At 34.8% G+C, this 20,519-nt stretch overlaps 1 protein-coding gene across 1 annotated transcript; it reads left to right on the top strand.

Annotated features, from left to right (window-relative positions):
* Window positions 1-400: 400 nt before the first annotated feature.
* Window positions 401-19,765, top strand: LOC145246461 (uncharacterized). The gene is made up of 3 exons (XM_080108079.1): window positions 401-1,148; window positions 12,179-12,409; window positions 18,759-19,765. Exons 1-3 carry the CDS (start codon window positions 656-658, stop codon window positions 19,580-19,582), a joined length of 1,548 nt encoding a protein of 515 aa, XP_079964205.1. The 5' UTR covers window positions 401-655; the 3' UTR covers window positions 19,583-19,765.
* The last annotated feature ends 754 nt before the right edge of the window (window positions 19,766-20,519 follow it).

The following is a 20,519-nucleotide window of genomic DNA, read 5'->3' as shown; positions in this document are numbered from 1 at the left end:
ATAATATATTCATACATATCTGTATGTTTATCTACATAGCTATATATGTATATCTATTAATCTATCACCATCTGTATAATTATTTATATATTGACAAATGCAAGTTTCTTTTCTAATCATGATAACATGTGAAATATATTCATCGAATTAACCGATTTTTTATCGTCCGAATTGCAGTACTGGCTTGGCAAATCTCGTTACTAAATTATTTCAAATCTAACAGAAAAAAAGACATTCTTTTATTATTATTATTATTATTATTATTATTATTATTATTATTATTATTATTATTGTTGTTGTTATTATAAGAATACTAAAAACATTTATTCTCTCTCTCTCTCTCTTCTCTCTCTTCTCTCTCTCTCTCTCTCTCTCTCTCTCTCTCTCTCTATCTCTCTCATTATCACGCACGAATCCATAAATTCGCTATCGTTCCATCATTTCATATATTTTTCTTTTTCCTCCTCTTTTATCTCTCTCTTCCTCTCTCTTTCTCTCACTCTCTTTCTCTCACACACACATATTCGCATATTTTCTTTTAAATGCCCACCACCTCTTTCTTCTCCCTGATTCTCTTTAGTTTTCCATTTATTCCAGTTCTATCTCACCACAATTACACACCTTTTCATTAATTTAACTTTTAGAAGAAAAAAACATGTCACAGTTCTGCATCAAACTATGTAAAACCAGCCTCTTATTTCTCCTAACTTTCATCTTCCTCAACTTGAGTTTTTCTAACTCATCCTCGGAGGGTGTGACCCAGCGGGAGACTGGAACCACTTTACCGAATTCAACTGCCCGGCAAACAAACAGCAGAAGAAGTAGAACAGCTACGGATGATACTGGCCAGATTCGTTCACAGCTTCCACGACGATCAGAGGACCAAAACGCTGAGCGTCGTCAAATGGAAGCCATAATGTTCCGTATGTTCGAAGATGAACTTCTGGCCAATCTTGATTTCGAAATGCAGCCGCACCCCGTCAACGCCTCACAGCCGCTCGTCCCGGACTACATGTTCCATCTGTACGAGCAGTTGAAAGTCGACGCAGGACAAGATAAGCGAGTTAAGACGTCTTTTGGTTCTTTCGGTGAAGAAGATACCAGCGAAAAGTTCCAAGAAACGATCAGAGGATATCACGTTATTTCAGGTGAGTGATAACATTTTCTTGTGTCTGCGGTGGGTCTTCATATTCGCTTTAGTCTCGAAGACATTATTTTATGGGTTTTATTTTCATTCTTCGAAGTAGTACAGATTAACGGTATCCCGTGGAAATTCCACGGTGTTTGCTTCATGGATCCGTAGACTTTACTGTTAATACTGATATTCATTTTGAAATGTGAAATGTGTTCCCGGATCAATACTATAAAGAAAAAAATGAATCTTTCACAGTTGCATAAAATAATTTTTATTATCAGCTAAGTATTCTTTAAATCAATGATAGATGACAAATTCGGTGTGAAAACTCAGAATGACTTATCTATTATATTCCTCACAGATAGTTAGTAACTGCCTGTCATAAGTGGAAACCACACCATTACTTCTATTAAGCATACTATTGTTAATACTTAACTTGGTTTATTATACTATTAGTGGGAGATGATCACCCGACTTTGCCCGGCCGCAAAATACGCTTCAAAATGATATTTTAATTTGTCCAGATTTCGTACATATTAGAGAGTCGTGATTTCTAAAGTAACAAAAAAAGTATTTGGGTACCATCAGCTAAAATCGAAACCGAAAGCAAAACTGTACCGTTTAAAGCTGGTGACGTTATCACTATACCAATATGACACGCGTATGAACTGACTAGCGAGGAAGGGGAGGGCGCCTGGCTTTGCCCGGGCGTAAAATACGCTTAAATATGATATTTTAATTTGTCCAGATTTTATATTATTATAGAATCGTGATTTCAAAAGTTAAAAAAATAAAGTATTTAGGTGTCATAAGTTAAAACCGAAACTATACCAGTCAAAGCTGGTGACGTTACCACTGTACCAATGTGATACGCAAATAAACTGATTAACAATTAAAAATAAACGTAGATGAATGTACAAAATATTTAACGATTTTTTTTCAATTTTGACCCATTTTTGACCCCTTAAAAACAATTTTAATCGGCTTAAGACCCATATAAGAATGGCCCGTAAAAAACCCTAATCATCTGAAGCCCCTAGTGCCGTTCTGTGATTTTTAGTTTCAGAGGAGATAGAGTTTGAAAATATAGAGACAGACAGACAGACAGACATACCAACAGACAAATCGACAGACAGACATATAGCCGCTTATATATGAGATTAAAAATAAACTAAGATGAATATACAAACTGTATAACGATTATTTCAATTTTGACCCCTTTTTCATCCCTTAAAATTATTTTAACCGGCTAAAGACCCATAAAAGAACGGCCGATAAAAAGTCCAATCCTTTGAGGCTCTTAGTGCCCCTCTGCGATTTTTAGTTTCGGAAGAGATAGTTTGAAAATATAGAGACAGACAGACAAACATAGTGAGTTTTATAAATTAGCTTTCAGACTAATCTATCTGTGTGTGTGTGTGTGTGTGTGTGTGTGTGTGTGTGTGTGTGTGTGTGTGTGTGTGTCAGTTCGTTCTCCATGATCTCGGAAACGGCTGGGCCGATATTTTTAAATTTCACACGAAGGTACTTAATGTGTCTGGAAGTATTCTTATGTAGGTTTTTATACTTGAATGCATCTGATAAGTATCAAAAATCGATAATCGAAAAAATCCGATTGAAGGAAAACGTCCGATTTTAACCAAAGTTAACACTTTTATACAACCTAACATCTCAAGAACATTTAAGGAATTTTATCACCGCACAAGCAGAAAGACCTAGAGTAAGAAATCAATAGTAGGCATCTTGATAAGACAGGGGTGCGTTCGAAATGAATATTTCTATTTAAAACACAATTGAGGCCGATACTTCAATTCTGTTTTATGAAATCATCCTCGTAGCCATTACTTTATCTGTTGGGGATAGTGTAGTATATGTTATTATATTATTGCAATCGGAGATGAGTAATTTGTATTTTTATTTATTTGCTGATTCTTATCCTCATCTTCATAGTTGTCGTCCCACCTTCATAGTGGCCAGCTATTCCTCTGGTCGGCTTTGGGTAGGATTGAAACCACTATCTTCAGACGATGCTCACTTGGAACCGTAGAAATTCAATGCCTTTATCTACTGCGACGGAGATCAAGGTTAGACTTTTTGGTCTTATAAATCCAGGTTTCGTTTTTATCTAGTCTTCTATCGTCGGGTTCGTACCGAATGGTATATTATTTTATTATTGGAATCGAAGATAAGTAATTTGTATATTTATTTATTTATTTTCGGGCTATTGATACAACAACTATGAAGATGAGGATAACAGTTCACAAAGAAATAAATAAAAGTGTAGTATATGTTTGTTCATGATACCATCTTCTCAGACGTTGCGTACTCCTTTGGGTGGATCAGTGTAGTATTCGTTTGTTTTCAGTTGTATTCAAGCAATTTTTTTCGCATATTTTTGCAAAGGTAGAATAATGAAATGGAATGCGAAAGATTCAAGTATAGGAAATATATGCTTTCACTCAGATTGCAGGGAGACCAACTGGGCACGACTTTTGTGCGAATTTCAAGTGAGTTATAATTACAAAAATGAAATTTAAAAAAAAATATACACAGGAAAAACACCTTAGAGAAAAAAATGTTCATAAACTCAACTTTAGTACAATTATAGGTCGTGAGCACGTTGCTAGTGTACGCTGTAGCTGAATGAAATCACAGATTCATATCTTTCTAAACATAATCAGTACGTAACATATAAATGTACAGTTTGAATGGGCTGTAAAATTCCTTTAGAAATATCGTAAGAAAACATGTGAATCAATTTCTACAATTCCACTTGCCTCGCGTCTATGGATTAAATAGCGAAATACAGTACACTATACGAACCCGTTAAAAGTTCACGGTGGTTGAACATTTTTAAAACACATCATAAATAACATGAATAAAACTAAAATAAAAGAAATGACGACTATTTTTTTTTTTTTTTTTGCATAAGCATCACCACCTATCAAGGCCAAGTAGCCACTCGAGGATAAGGGTTAAAGAGTGTACAGTAGAAATTGGGCAATATAGTAATCGTCAGTAATGGAAATTCGGTAAATTTGTTAACTTATATGGAACGGTTCATCAAAAACTTGTTTACGTTAGACTTGAAGACAACTATATTGTAGTCAGCTGGAAAGTAGGAAAACAGAAGACAATTCCATAGGCGTGCAGTTCTAAGAAAGAAGCTTTGCTCATGGAATCTACGTTTAGGTTTAGGCACAGATAAAGAGTGGGGGAAATTATAGATAGTGTTTTCTGCTAGACGGGTGTTTCTTGTGAAAGTTTGGCGAATTTAAAACATCTTTTAGCAAATTCTTTTTAACCTTTTAAATCTAAAAAGAATTGATTTAAAAAATTTAGATTTTTTTTAAATGAAAATTCAACATACAACACATTATTTTGTTTTTTTTTCTGTTTTTTTTTTTATATAAACTTTAAATGAACAGACGTTAATTCACTTTCACATTTTTTTATTTAAAAAAAAAACATAATAAAAAACTTAGTCTCTTCTCAACATGACTTTTTTTTTCTAAATTATAAAATAAAATAGCCAATCGTTCTCGACTTTACACATCCATTTTATTCGACGTTACTTTTCTTTTGCCCTGAGTACGTGGTGCATTTTCTCTTTCCTTTTTTCCTTTTTCTTCTCGTGCACACTTTATAATTTGCATATGCGGTTTTTCAATTACTGCTGCTGCTAATCTTTTCGCAAGCCAGCCATCCTTTGCTGTTGCTGCTGATGCTGCTGCTGCTGCTGCTGCTGCTATTTTCCCACGCGCTCATATGCACTATTTTACAATTAGTCCGGTACCACACCTTGCTCCTGGCCAAAAGGTCATATGTTAATCGAGATAGAATGAAACCTTGTTCACAAATAATCACAATACATTCGATTTTCTTTAAACTCTTATAAATTGAGATATACGAGGGGCGTTTCAAAAGAAGTATCTCCTATTTTTATTCCGGATGAATGGATCAAAGGGGATTGCAAATTGCATTGTTATGATGACTGAACAGAAACATTCATGGCCTAAAGTTTCATCTCTTTGTTGCAGATATTAACGATGCATCATTCTAAAAAAACAACTTCTGTCATGGACGCATGGACGTGCGTCAGAAGCAGGGATGCGACATTGAATTCCTCCATGCAGAAATAAATGAACCAATCAACATTCACCGACGTCTGTTGAACGTTTGCGAAGCCGATGTAGTTGATGTCAGAATAATTAGATGAGTCCGTTGATTTCAGAGTGGTGACAGAGATGTAAATGACAAAGCGCGATCCGGACGCCTATGCACAGCCGCCAGCCCATTGCTGGCAAAAGTGCATTGAGGATGGCGGTGACTATGTAGGAAAATAAATTCTGAAGCACAAAAATTCGCTCGTTTTAATGGCACCACTCCCGTCTTCATGGCTCTTCAACATTTTTAGTTAAAAAATACTTTCGTTTTAGTTAATAAGAAATAGGAGACACTATTTTGGAACGACTTTCGTATTCTTCTGCATAAGGTCATCATTTTCCCATGCAGGGAGTAGTGTTAAATGCGATGTCTACCAAACTACAACCTCGGTCACATCACAGCGGTGTTATATCACTGAGCTTATTTTACAAGTACTTCCCATGAATTTTTTCTTGCTTTTTTACATGAGAGATCAGATAGATGGTGAGACATGATCAGTAATGATGGAACTTAGGTAAGGCTTGATTATCTAAAAGGAATCTATGAACATTAGCTTTGAAAATGACCGGAGATATTTTTAGAATTAAAGTAAAATTAGATTATTTTTTTCGAATAATTTAATAATTTAAATGAAACATTTTTCGAATTAAAGCAACATTGAATCTTTTTTTTTTTTTGTCTGTTTTGTTTTTGTCTTTTTCGAAGCATTTTTTGAATTAAAATAAAAGTGTCGCCGTAACAAAATACCCTGTTCTTTGACTGAGAAGCGTCACCTGGCGGTAGTTTAAGGAGACGCATAAAAAAATGGCGCCGTTCGTGTAATGTAGAAGTGTCAAAATATTTATTAAAATGACGCAGCAATGTTGATTCTATACTTACAATTTATCTTTATTCAGACTTTGTTTTTTTATATTTAAAAAAAAAAAGTTTTTAAAAAAATATTTGGTTATGTGTACTTTTAAAATGTTTTGTTTCTCTTTCTTCCAAAACTGTTCACATGGGAACAAAAGTCCCTCCCAGAGGTCCTTCTCGTCTAAATAGACGGAACATCGAAAAGTGCTATTGAACCCGACATCGGGGTGGCCAGACTAAATACGAAACGGGGTTTTTGATTTGGTGGCGGGAGACATCTAGAAAAATGTTATTACTACTAAATCATATGGAATGTTATTTTCGAAAGCAGAAGAGGTTACAATATCAAACCTTATTATTATTTTAGCCAGAAAAACCAATGATATACAGTTTAAACGTATATCATCCAGTTTTGTTTTCTTTTAGCCTTTGTATGTGGTGTGCGTGGATATTTCTCTGTGTGTGTGTGTGTGTGTGTGTGTGTGTGTGTGTGTGTGTGTGTGTGTGTGTGCATCCCTGCATGTATATCTGCGTGAACATTGGCTGATAAGTGCACGCGCATGTGTGTGTGTGTGTGTGTGTGTGTGTGTGTGTGTGTGTGATGTTTTGGAAGTTATTACGAAACTATGCACCCCCTGGTCGCATATTGTCTTGGAAGTTTCTTCAAAATCTTTAATACAATATATAAAAAATATCCTTCGTTGGAACATTATTTTGTCAGTAAGCAAATTAATTTCCTGTATCGATGGTTAGGTTTACCTGCATAAACAAACAATAGTACCAATGTTCTTAAAGGGATCATCAGTTGTTTACCATGAAACACTGTTTCGGTGATTAAAAAGCAAAACAGTATCTAAAATCATGGCTCCCTAGCAGTGTTGATCAAACACCACTTCCCTCAAAATACAATATATTAGTGATGGAACAATTCCAACATTTTCCTGATTCCGATATAATTACCGATTCCGATTCCGATGCTTTATAAATCTCTAAATATTTAACTATAGTGTGCTTTTCCCCCGATTACCGTAAAACACATGTAAAATGTGTAGATATTTTCTCAAACGTGACAACGCACTTATGGGGAGGTGATCTATAGATTTTAGTTTTACTGATATTTTAAAATCAATAAATATTTATTTTATCATTACTATCAGCAGTGGAAGATTTTGTTTTAAACAAAATCAAATAAAAAAGACAATAAAAAGAATCGTTTTTGGTATCGGAAAACAGGCACAATTTTTTTTTCCAAATCTGATACCGATTCCGATACCTCAAACGGTTCCAATTTTTCCGATTCCCGATTAGTGTTGGGATGGTTAATCGGAATCGAAATCGAGAATAGAGAAAACCGGAACTTTTCAAGGTATTGGAATCGGTATCGGAATCAGAGAAAAATGCGCCTGTTTTCTGATGCCAAAAACGATTCTTGCAATTGTTTATTATTTGGTTTGTTTTTGTTTAAAACTAATTTTCCATTATTTCTACTAAAGATAAAATGGTAAATGTTTATTGGTTTGATTAAAACGTTTTCCAAGTGTCTGAATACCCTATATACCAAATTTGAAGTATATAGATAAAAAATTCGTTGAGTATATAGGTTTAAAATGCCCTAACACACACATATTGTCACTTTTATAGATATATAGATTCGCATTATGTATAATTTTTTCTTATGATTCATGTGCGAGCCCCCTACCAATCGGAGGCTCTAGGCAACTGCCTAGTTTGCTTATGCTTAAGGCCGGCTCTGTTCCCATACCTTAAACTCTTCTGCTATCTCACCAAACGTCGATTTTAAATCAGACAAAACGAGTTCGTTAACTGCCGAATATTGACGACCTGAGTGTTTAGGGTCATCTGTGTCTGTACGACCCTCCTTTAAAAGTCAGCCTGTCACATCTTAACCGTTATTTATTCCGGCAGAAGGGGTTTATAGCTTATGTACGACAAATCAAAGCACGACAAGGCACGATAAATGACTATTGTTGATTCTCATTTCGTGTAATATTAAGGCACGTCATTTGAACAATCTAGGATTCTTAGGTCAAGCGCAATAAGAAGCAACCCATTTTAATTTAGGTGTAATGGCATACTATCCCCACCCCCTGTTAAAAATCTTTGTAAAAAAATAAACAATTTTTTGCAGACTTACTGGCGGAGATTTTAGAAAATGAAATTATTTGTTGATATATTTACTTTTCGTTGTCATTTAGGAGGGAGGTGGTAAACATGGACTATTAAAAAATCAAACACTAAAAAAAAACATTTGTTTATTTTTTCAAAGATTTTTAGCGAAAAAAAACCCAGTTGTGCTTTAATTTGCCGTGCCTTTATTTTTCATGCCTAAATATTACACGAATAGATAACTAACAGGAGACATTTGCCGTGCCTTAATTTGCCGTACGTAAATAGTAAAACCACAGACAGCGAAGATTCCGAACAACTCTTACCAATCCGCATGAACAGTATTTTGTACATCAGAAAGCAATGCTTTATCAATACACAAAATTTTTGAGATGAGGATTGGTTGTTCGTATTATTTGGATTCATCGGACTACTGTCCTCATCTTCAGTATCATTTTCACAATGTTGATGTAACCTCCGACTTTCTTCAGGCGTATCTTGTCGAACTCGGGAATGTTTCTGTCGAACTCAGGAATTTGAACGGAATTTCGAACGGAACCCTTTATTTACTTCACGAAGGTATCATAGACTTCGTACTTAGTGGGGGTGCCCTTTTCTCTTTCCTGCAACCTCTCTCACAGAAGAGCTTGTCTTTGTTTTATCGTTATTTCCATGGCAGGTGCTCGTCTGAGCTCCAATCTCTGGTCCTCCCTTCACCAATCTTTCACGAAAAACACCCGTCTAGCTGAAACCACTGTCAGTAATTTTCCCCACTCTTTATCTGTGCCTAAATCAAAACATAGATTCCATGAACAAAGCTTCTTTCTTAGAAGTGCACGCCTGTGGAACTCTGTTCCGTTCACCTGTTTCCCACCTGACTACAACTTGGATGTCTTCAAGTCCAACATAAACAAATTCCTGATGAACCGCTCACTTAAGTAATCCAATTTATCAAATCTCCATTACTAACGATTACTACGATATTATCCCATTGATTACTGTACACGTAATAACCCTTATCCCTGAGTGGCCTCCGAGTCTTGATAAGTGGTGACTACCATGTAAAAAAAAATGTCTTGTTCTATGATTGGATAGTGCTAAGTAATTCGCAATTGTGTTTTCGGTCGGCCACACTGAGAATTGAACCTTCCACCTTCGAGAGAATATTACTTTTCTAATTGTTTTTTTACAAGTACTTTAACCACTGCGCCATGAGTCAAGATAAGAACGTTATCCTTTATGATCCATATTCCCCCCCCCCTTCAGCTCTTCCACTTCGAAGAAACATTTTTTGTGTATAACTCGATTCGAGGAAGAGAAGCCATAAATGATCCCCTCCCTCCCTCCCTCTCTCTCTCTCTCTCTCTCTCTCTCTATATATATATATATATATATATATATATACATACATACCATTATATATATATATATATATATATATATATATATATATATACATACATACCATTATATATTATATGTTAAGCCGCACTGATGAGCTGTGAAATAGTACTGTATGTGGATGACTATATATATATATATATATATATATATATATATATATATATATATATATATATATATATATATATATATATGAACAAATGATTAATAAAACATGTTAAAAACATCTTGAAAAAGAGTTAAAAACATATTTAATTTTAAAAAGGAAACACAAGGGAGGAGCGTATTATATATATTGTAATGCAGAAAGGTGTATAGAGTCTTTATCATAGTCTTAAGTGTATGTAGTATATGTTTCAGGTTTAAAGATGGGGCTTAACTGGATGTGTGGTGGTTCTATTTTAACGGCGTGTAAGGTGTCTATTATTTATGGAGGGGCATTTTTTTTACAGATGCAAGCGAGATGACAACAGCACTATGAATTAGTGTATACTTTTGGGAGGGGTATTATGGTGGCGATTTAAGGCGAAAAGGGTGAGTCTGGGTGGGTAGTTATAAGGTTATAATACCTGGATTTCAAAGTATACTATATTTTTTGGTAATATGTGGCAATGTTTCTATGTTTTCTTTTTTTATAAAGCAAAGGTAGAGAGATTGGGTAGCAAGTTCTTTGGGAGTGTTTAACAGGACAAAAATAGATTTTTGGATATGGATGATTGGCGTGGTGGAGTAATAGGGGGAATTGTATTATTAACCATAACAATATTAATAATAACAACAGTAATACCGACGATGGTAATGACAATAAAAATGATGATGATAGTAGCGATAATAATAACAATGACGACGATAATAAAAATAACAATAATAATAGTATCAATAATAATAATAGTGATAATAATAATAGTGATAATAACTAGAAGTTGAGTAAAATTAAGGGGCACGGATAAAGGCAAGTTGAGTAAAATTAAGGGGCACGGATAAAGGCAAGATCCAAGACGCATGAAATATATTTAAGGGATAGAGGGTAAAGGGTAAAGTTAAAGAAAAAAAAGAAAGAAGAGGCGATAAAAAATAAAAATAAAAAAAGTTTTGAAGGGTCTTTTATTTTTCTCATTCCCATCACTCTAAAGTGGTTGGAAATCGTCGTATACGTTACGTCTAATCCAGAAACAAATTCTCGAGCAGTTGTATACTATACGACTTGTGTCAATCTAATATTGTTTTATTTTTTTCGTTGTCACTTACACGACATCTAACGCGACACCGCTAACGAGTTCATACTGAAGCAAGAATTGTTCTCCCGATAGCGGTGTAGTAGTAGTAGTAGTAGTAGTAGTAGTAGTAGTAGTAGTTGATGATGAGCATCATCTAAATATTTATTTGCTTGTCTGTACGTCCAGTGTCACAAAAACCATCATCATCACAAATATTAATTAATGAGAAACGAATTACCTCCCTTTATCGCACTCTTTATCAGTTAAAAATCATTAAAACCATTTCCTCTTCAAAAGATTTAAGGTTTCAAATATATATTTTTATAATTTAAACAAAAAGTCATGTTGAGAGGCAACGGCAAGTTCTTTGTATTGTAGTTTTTTTTTTTAATGTACAAACGAATTCCTTTATAATTTATATTAAAGAATTATTCAGAAAAAAAAATGTGTTGTGTGTTGACTTTCCATGGAAAAAAAATCTTTTTTTTTTATCAATTCGTTTTAGCTATAAAAGGTTAAAAAAAAAAGAATTTGATAAACATTTGTTTTAAATCCGTTATTTGTTATATTTTTTTTATTCATTATATTTATGTGTTAGAAAATTTTTCAGCTACCGTGGAATTTCCACTAGTTTGAATAAATCAGATTATTACTGCCGACATTCGTTTCTTCGTTATCTTTCTAATGAGAATTCTGTTTAGAAAGACATCAAGTACTTACGCAATTGAAGGTTGCCAACATCCCTCAGTGAAAGTACTTCTGTAGAACGAACTGGATTTGAACTTAGCGCGCCCAGATTGTCAGTCCGCATTGTTAAGCACTTAACCACACTCACCTGTATCACAGATGTGGGCATAGAAATACATATGGTCATTTCTAATTTGGTTACGAAAAGTAACCAAAGAACGAGCATCAATAGAACACTATGTTAAGGTTTCTAGAATATAAACTTTGTTCATGGAATTTTCATTTAGAGGCATAGATAGAGAGAGCGTGAATTGTTGGCGGTAGTTGCAGTTAGAAGTGTATGTGATGTTTTACAGAGATGGACCATAGACTGGAGCTCAGTCGAGCACCTGCCATAAGTATTTATAGTTCCAGCAGCAACTATATGTCAACAATGTTGTTTGGTTTTCCTACTCTCCCCTTTTTTTTCTTTTTTCTTCGTCTCCTCCTCCCCCGCCCCTTTTCCCCTTAAATGTCACTGTCTTAGTAACTAGAAAATACCATATTTCAAGTGTAAGAAAAAAATATCTTTTTGTTTGTTTTTTTAAAGAAAAATGGCAAAGACATGGCCATGGTTATTTGATTTTTAATACAACGTCTCAACCGCTGAGAGAGAATATCACTCACGTGGAATTGGTGCTTTATATGTGTCCGCGTCCCGCAAGTGAAGAGCCAACTGGAAATAGTAGAGACGATGCTGCATCCGAAGACGCTTCACCTTCTTCAGAATTCGTCAACATCACCGTGAGAATGGCGACAAAGAGACGCCGCCGACACAGTAGTAAGTATACTCGTTTTCTCTGATTTCCATACATAAATAAAAGTCGCTCAGTTAATCATATCTAGGGCCACAACAACAGCATATTCTTTTCATTGTTTTGATTTTCGAGTGTATATCCGACACAGTTAATCAACCGAGAACCACATCACTCTATATAAAAGCATATAAGATATCAACAGATGCACACTAAGAGTCAAAACAATGAAAAGAATATGCTGTTGTCTAGCCCTAATCATATCTCTGTCAAAACAGTAAAAGTAGTTCTTCGAAAGAAAATAAATATAATTACTATCATGATTTACGAGTTAAAAAAAGAAATGGATTTAACATTTATTATAAACACATATAATTGGTTATCTGATGGATGAGATGGATAGAAAATGTCGAAAATTGTGATTTTTTTTTTTTATTAAAGGCGTAAATCCACATTTCTGTTCAGGCCACCGGGGCAAAAAAAAAAACTTCGCGTAGATTATATGGTGGAAAGATAAAAATAAATCACTCGTTAGAACAAAGTTACATCCGCTAAACTTCAAGAACCGACTAACTTAATTTTATATGTTAGATTATTTATATTTTTATCTTTGCTATCTCATCATTCTGTTAAATTACCATCCCCTTCCTCTCTCTCTCTCTCTCTCTCTCTCTCTCTCTCTCTCTCTCTATATATATATATATATATATATATATATATATATATATATATATATATTTAAAGTGATGGTTGTGTAGTTCCAACGAGAGAAAAAATGTATATTTAAAAGAGTGTAGCCATCAACAATTGTGGGTTTTTTTTTTTAAGGTTTTCATCATATTTTTATTTTAAAATATTTTTATAACGCGTTTCGAGCTTAGGGTGTGCTCTCTGCGTGCGTGTGCGTGTGCATGTGTACATGTACATGAATGTATATGTATGCGTGTGTGATTGTGTGTGAGTGTGTGCTATACATGGGGAAAGAAAGTCTTTAAAAAGAACCCTAAAAAACCCATAAAAACCTTCACCAAATGGACCAAAAGCCACTCTTTGAATATAACTTTGACCGGACACTTTGAACACTTACAGTTGGAGTCAGAATGTCTGAGACTACACATCACTCTGAAAAACATATTTAATATCAGCGGAGGTAACTCTACAAACTTCCATTTTAAAGAAAAACTTTTTACGAAAACATCTGAAGAGAGCACACCTTAAGCTCGAAACGCGTTATAAAAATATTTTTAAATAAAAATATGATGAAAACCTTTTAAAAAACCCCACAATTGTTGATGGCTACACTCTTTTAAATATATATATATATATATATATATATATATATATATATATATATATATATATATATATATATATATAAGCATATATGAGAACCGCAAATTAAAATTTGCATATAAAATTTATTTTTCGACAGAATACCTCAAACAAAGATAATTAATAAATTTTATTTTTGAGGCGTTTGGCATGCTGTTCACGAGTGCTTGATTCGGAGACAAGATATAACAGCATGGCAAAAGATGGACTGACTGAACTTAAAACAAATTTTACAATGGAGCTAAATAAGGAATATCTGCCTTACTCATTACTAAAATGCTAGTTTTATTTTGGTGTCTTTAACTTACTATTTACCTATTTTGCTGATGAGGAGACTATGTTTTAAGGACAAAACTTTTGTCAAATTATTGTCAGCACTTATTGTCAATTTCAATAAAATTAACGTCGTTTCCGAAACGATCGTACAATCGACTTGATTTTGTTTGTTTTTACCTTTTAAAACTGATTTTGCATTCACAATTATGAATCGTTTTACTTAATATTAATATAGCTCTAGGGTACCTATACCTATTGAGTTACATATATCTACAGTATAATGTGCATTGTTTTCTTTTAATAGTATTAATACATTCAATAATACATTAAAATAAACTCTGCTCTTTAGGCTCCAGATCTAATTCCCTCTAATATATATATATATATATATATATATATAATCTCGCTAGATTCGGCCACTCTGATGAGTCGGAGACGATGAAACACATGTCAGTGTATTATTATATTTTAAAAATAATATATATACCGCTCCTAGTGTGGGGGTACCAAATTGGTCAAAGGGAAAATTATTCCCAACTTGCATTAAGGTAAATATGCACTTTCGTAAATAAGTGAATTCATTCAAGTATCGCAAAAACAAAAAAAAAAATAACACACACACACACACACACACACACACACGCACACATATATATATATATATATATAAGTAAACGTGTCTGTCTGTCTGTCTGTCTGTCTGTGTACATTTTCCTACGCAATAGCTCTGTCAATTTTCAGTCTACAGACGCGAAATTTGATATACAGGGTACTAAGGTTTGGGAAAATCTTTGTAATCGGGTTTCGGCCAGAAATTTGGCTGTTATGGGGTCAAAGCTCAACGATTTGATCTTTGAGAACTCTACCAAACTCCTCCGTCAATGTTGGTTATAAACAATTGAAATTTTAGATATAGGTTCCTTGGGCATGGATCTAACTTAATAACTTGATTTGAGCCCAAAACAATAAATATTAAGGAGTCATGATAGGGGTCAAAGTTTTAAAAAATTGATCTCTGCGGTCTCTACCAAATTACTCAGACAATTTCTGGTCTAAACATTTGAAATTTTACATAAATGGTATTCAGAGATAGGGCAATCTTTTTAATCGGTGTGGGTCGAAATTTTGAGTTACCCATATATAAACGTATGTATGTATGTATGTATGTATGTATGTATGTATGTATGTTTGCATGTCTGCCTAAAACTTTCAACAGAAGCGACGGATTTTTACAATATCAGTATCTTCTTTCGATTGTCTAGCCTTAATTAAAACATACGTCACTTCCAGTTTGGCGGTGGCCGTAATAGCAAAGACAGGGTTTTCTCTGTTCTTTTCCTCCTTTGCGGCATGGGTTCGAGCCTGCCTTCCTATTACCACTTTTTTTTTTTGCTCAACATACACCTCCAATTACCCGGATAATGCCGGGCATCCATGCTAGCATATATATATATATATATATATATATATATATATATATATATATATATATATATATATATATATATATTCGGAATTTCAATCAATCTCAATTCACAATGATCGTTGGTTGGGATAAAATTCTGGAATAATTTCATATGGTTTTTTATTTGAACTAAATAATAAACCTATGACTGTTCCCATAATAGTAGCGTTTATTTTATTTGAAGAGAAAGGAAAAACTAATCGATAAGAAGACAAAACTAATCGATAATTAAAAGAAGATAAAACTCTCTCTTTTATCATTTTTGTTGCAATAATAATAATAATAATAATAATAATAATAATTTGTGTGTGTGAGTGCCACCATAAACGGGCACCACACCAAATAATAAGGAAGGTCAAGGAGGATGGACAGACCGAGGAGAAAGCACTAGCCAGATCTCTGCTGTCTGAGTGCAAAAAAGACTGGGACCTTGCAGAGGCTTATTGCTACCCAAACTCCATTGAAGACTAATGGTCGCCGCCAATGAGAAATCAATGGTAAGTGGCTGTAGCGATAATGCAAATTCTTTTGCGAAGGTTATCGAAAGCAGTGGAGAGTACTGGAAATCTAGGAAGACTTGTTTTCACTGAGACTCCAGGAAACACCACAAGTTGTTCTCAAAGAGCAATTTTTGATGATGGCTTGTGTGAGTACTCCTAGGGAGTAAATAATAATAATAATAATAATAATAATAATAATAATAATAATAATAATAATAAACATAAAAATATTCGCTTATTATTTACTCCTAGTGAGTAAATAATAAGCGAATATTTTTATGTTTAGATCACGTTTTGGCCAAGTAAGCCTCTGGCCGACTTTCAGTAGAATTGAAACCACTATCTTCAAACATTTCTCACCTGGAACCATAGAGATTCAACGTCTCCATCCGCTGCGCCACAGGCCCCGAAGGACGGTCAAGGTTGAATTTTTTGGTCTTATAAATCCACGTTTATTATCTGAATGGTATATATATTATTTAATTGGAACGTGGTGAGACAACAACAACTATGGAAGGTAGTAATTGCTGAAAATGCAGTTAGGAGATTCGAAGTTCCTATCCCATCGCGGTTACCACCTGACGAAGGCCAGAGAAATAGTTGGCCGAAACGTCATGAAACAATATTCAAGAATGATGAAGATAATAGTCCGCAATAAATAAATGAATAAATAATACTCATCTCAATAATGCATTCCAATTAAATGATTTTTTTTTCTTGACTATGATCATATATTGTTGAAGCCTCTTCTTTTTTACATACATCATTTTTCTGTTCTTTTATTTGTATTATTAGCAGCTATTATTAAAATGAATCTAAAACCAAACTTCTATCTTTACATCATCAACGTTCTGATCCCCATCTTGCATCAATTAATATGAATGGCTCTCGTCTTGGGGAGTCCTTAGGTTTTGACAAGCTTCTGGGCTTGACCTTTACTCCTGACCTTAAGTGGAATACGTACATCAAATCTGTTACCAAGGCCGCTGGAAAAATGGTTGGATCCTTCTATCGATCCAGTAGATATCTCAATGTTGATGCAATTCTCTATCTATATAAGAGCCAGGTACGTCCAAGGATGGAATACTGTTGCCCCATCTGGACAGGAGCTGCTAGAAAGGAGCTGCCCTGCTTTGATAGGGTTCCAAATAGACTTTCTGGCCTCGTTGGGAGATGTCCTTTTCTCTTCCCTGCAACCTCTATCTCACAGAAGAGATGTTGCGAGTTTGTCTCTGCTTTATTGTTATTTTCATGGAAAGTGTTCGACTGAGCTTCAATCTATGGTCCTTCCTTGCCAAACTTTCACAAGAAACACTCATCTAGCTGAAAACACTATCAATAATTCCCCCCAGTCTTTATCTGTGCCTAAACCTAAACATAGATTCCATGAACAAAGCTTCTTTCTTAGAACTGCACGTCTGTGGAATTGTCTTCTGTTTTCCTGCTTTCCAGCTGTCTATAATATGGTTGTCTTCAAGTCCAACGTGAACAAGTTTCTGATGCGCCGTTCCACTTAAGTTAACAAATTTACCGAATTTCCATTACTATATTGCCATTTTGACTACTGTTCACTCTTTAACCCTTATCCTTGAGTGGCCTCTCGGCCTTGATAAGTGGTGACGCCAATCTAAAAAAAAAAGAAAGAATCCTCTCTACTTTGCTTATAAAAATTAAATTCGGATACGTGATTATTAAAGAGAGGTGGACACGCCTATGTTTGCTGTCATTATCTATATATATCTATAAAAGTGAGATTATGTGTGTGTGTCAAGACCCTTCTCAACTTATATACTCAACACATTTTTGATCTACAGACTTGAAATTTGGTATATAGGGTATTCAGACATGTGAACAACTTTTTTAATCAGTTTTAATCCAGGAAAAGAGCTGCTAAGTGGTCAAAATTGAAAAATTGTTACTTGGGAGTAATCGGATTTTTACTTGTTTTCGACTGTCTCACGAATGTGCATGCACGGCCGTGAAAAACTGCAGCTTCTTTATGTAAAGTATAAGAAGGTTTGAAAACACTTTTTAAGATCATGTCCAGCTGATCTAATGGTTATCGGACTTGACTCACTGTCTTTAGGTTTTGATTTTGATCTTAGCTCGAGTAATGTTTTTACTTACAAGAAGTGAACGGTTTATAAAAAAAAAGCATAATACTCGCATGCACCTATCTCATTTTCTTAAAATATATTTATGCATATTTTTCGGCCGTGCAACGCCGGGTGACCTGCTAATATATCTATAAAAGTGAGAATGTGTGTGTGTGTGTGAAGACACTTTTCAACCTATATACTCAACAAATCTTTGATCTACAGACATGAAATTTGGTATATAGGGTATTCAGAAATGTGGAACACTTTTTAATCAGATTTCATCCGGAAAAAGGTTGCTAAAGGGTCAAAACTGAAAAATTGGTACGTGTGGGAAGGGAGTTTATGTTTTTCAACTGTTTCACGAATACGCGTGCGTTAATTGTTCACATGACGATTCCTTATATTAAGAATAAGTAGGTTTGAAAACACTTTTTTTTCAGTCATGTCAAGATGCCCTAATGGTTATCGTACTTGACTCACTGTCTGTAGGTTTTGGTTTAGATCTCAGCTCGAGTATTTTTTTTTTTTTACTTTCAAAAAGTGAACTATTTAGAAAAAACATAATACTCGCATGAACATATCTTAGTTTCTGTGTGAATTAAAATATTTATGCTTATTTTACGACTAGGCAACGCCAGACGGCCTGCTAGTATAAATATATACCTGTATAATTATACGGTTTTTCTTTCTTTTTTCTATTTAGAAATTCATGTGCGTGTTCCAGTGGAGAATAACCGATCCTGCTTTCCAATCAATATCACAAAGATGGTCCAAAGAAGCTTTGCTCAAAGGCAAACTATACTGAATTTCAGCATCGAGACATCCAACAGCCGACACCAGAACGTTTCATTACCGTGCCAGTCCAACCAGAGTGAGAATGAAAACCACCCTCTCTTGGTCATCTATGAAAACGTACTTCCTTTCCCTAAGGGCAGAGAATACAAGAACTACCGACCGAAACGACGGGCCTCGACAGAGCAGAATGCGACAGCCGGACAGGATGAAGAACTCTACGAAGACAGCTTGTCAGTAATCGGAATGAGAGCCGGGGCGAATGCTTCATACCTGGCCGATAATGGCACCAATGCTACGGACTCTGTTTTGCTTAACCCAGTGACATCGTCTGTCGACAATGGAATTAGAAGCAATTCTACCAGCAATTCTACCAGCAATTCGACCAGCAGTTCGACCAGCAATTCTTCTTACCCGGTAAACTGTCACGTTCGTAGCTGGTACGTCAGTTTCGCAGAGATGCAGTGGCAGCATGTAATATTCCAGCCGCCCGGATATTATGCTAATTACTGCTGGGGTCTGTGTCCAGCGTACCTGCAGAACGTCAACAGGACCAATCACGCCTATATGCGCAGCATGTATATGCTCTATAAAGTGCCTGACGTGGACTTGCCGAAACCCTTCTGTTCACCCATCCGAATGGCGCCACTCCAGATGTTATATAACAGCAAATACAACGTAACTGTTACGAAACGATTTAAAGATATGATCGTTTCCAGATGCTCTTGCATGTAAACATTAGATGTAAATATTGTTGGCATTTGTTTTAACTTCGGACTATTGTCCTCCCCTTTCTATTTATTACTTGACTAGGTTTATAAAGGTGGTCAGTGAGTTTCCACTATGGGCATAGGGCGTATTTTGTCCTTGAAATGAAGGAGTAAGGTCATTAAAGTGACCTAAAACCTATAAGCAGAAGTTAATAAAATAAAAACTGTATATCAACATTCATTTATTGATAAATACTGAAAGATCGGATGATGTGCTATTCGACCTTCTTTTGATGTACTGCTCGTCGTCTGTGATGGTGTTCCCGTCCTCATCATTTGAGTATTGTATACACTGATATTTCCTTTGTACATAAACATTTAATTAATTTGATCTTAATAAATTCATGGACATTTATACAAAATCTGATATAAAACGTTCCATTTTAATTATTAATATAAAAAGTGTGCTCTCTTCTTGTACAAGTTACTTGTAAGAGCCGCATGCAGTACGTGGGCTCTTATATTCCCACCCTCACTCCAAAATTTTCTGATCTTTTTTCTGATTCCTGAAGATGAAATTATACCAGTTTCGAGAGATGAGATGGATGAAGTACACAAATGTGTCATGCTATGATAAATGAGGATATTGTCGACTGGGGACCGTTGAATATTCCCTTGAAACTTCTGCCTTCAAAGGAAGTCAGTTAAATCCGCCTACACAACGACATGATGAAAGCTGAAGTATTACTTTCTTTAGGGCGACAATTTTATTGTTCCATCCTGCATTCTGTTTCTCTGCTTTCTTTAGGGCGACAATTTTATCGTTCCATCCTGCATTCCGTTTCTCTTAAGAGAAACGGAATGCAGGATGGAACGATAAAATTGTCGCCCTAAAGAAAGCAATACTTCAGCTTTATTTTAAAACTTTTATTGAAAAAATCAATTCAGGTAACTTGATTATG

Source organism: Euprymna scolopes, chromosome 24, assembly GCF_053919585.1.
Source record: "Euprymna scolopes isolate OS-2025 chromosome 24, ASM5391958v1, whole genome shotgun sequence".
NCBI classification, from domain to species: domain Eukaryota; kingdom Metazoa; phylum Mollusca; class Cephalopoda; order Sepiida; family Sepiolidae; genus Euprymna; species Euprymna scolopes.
Note: the sequence above shows the minus strand (reverse complement) of the source record. Positions and strands in the feature narration are given on the sequence as shown.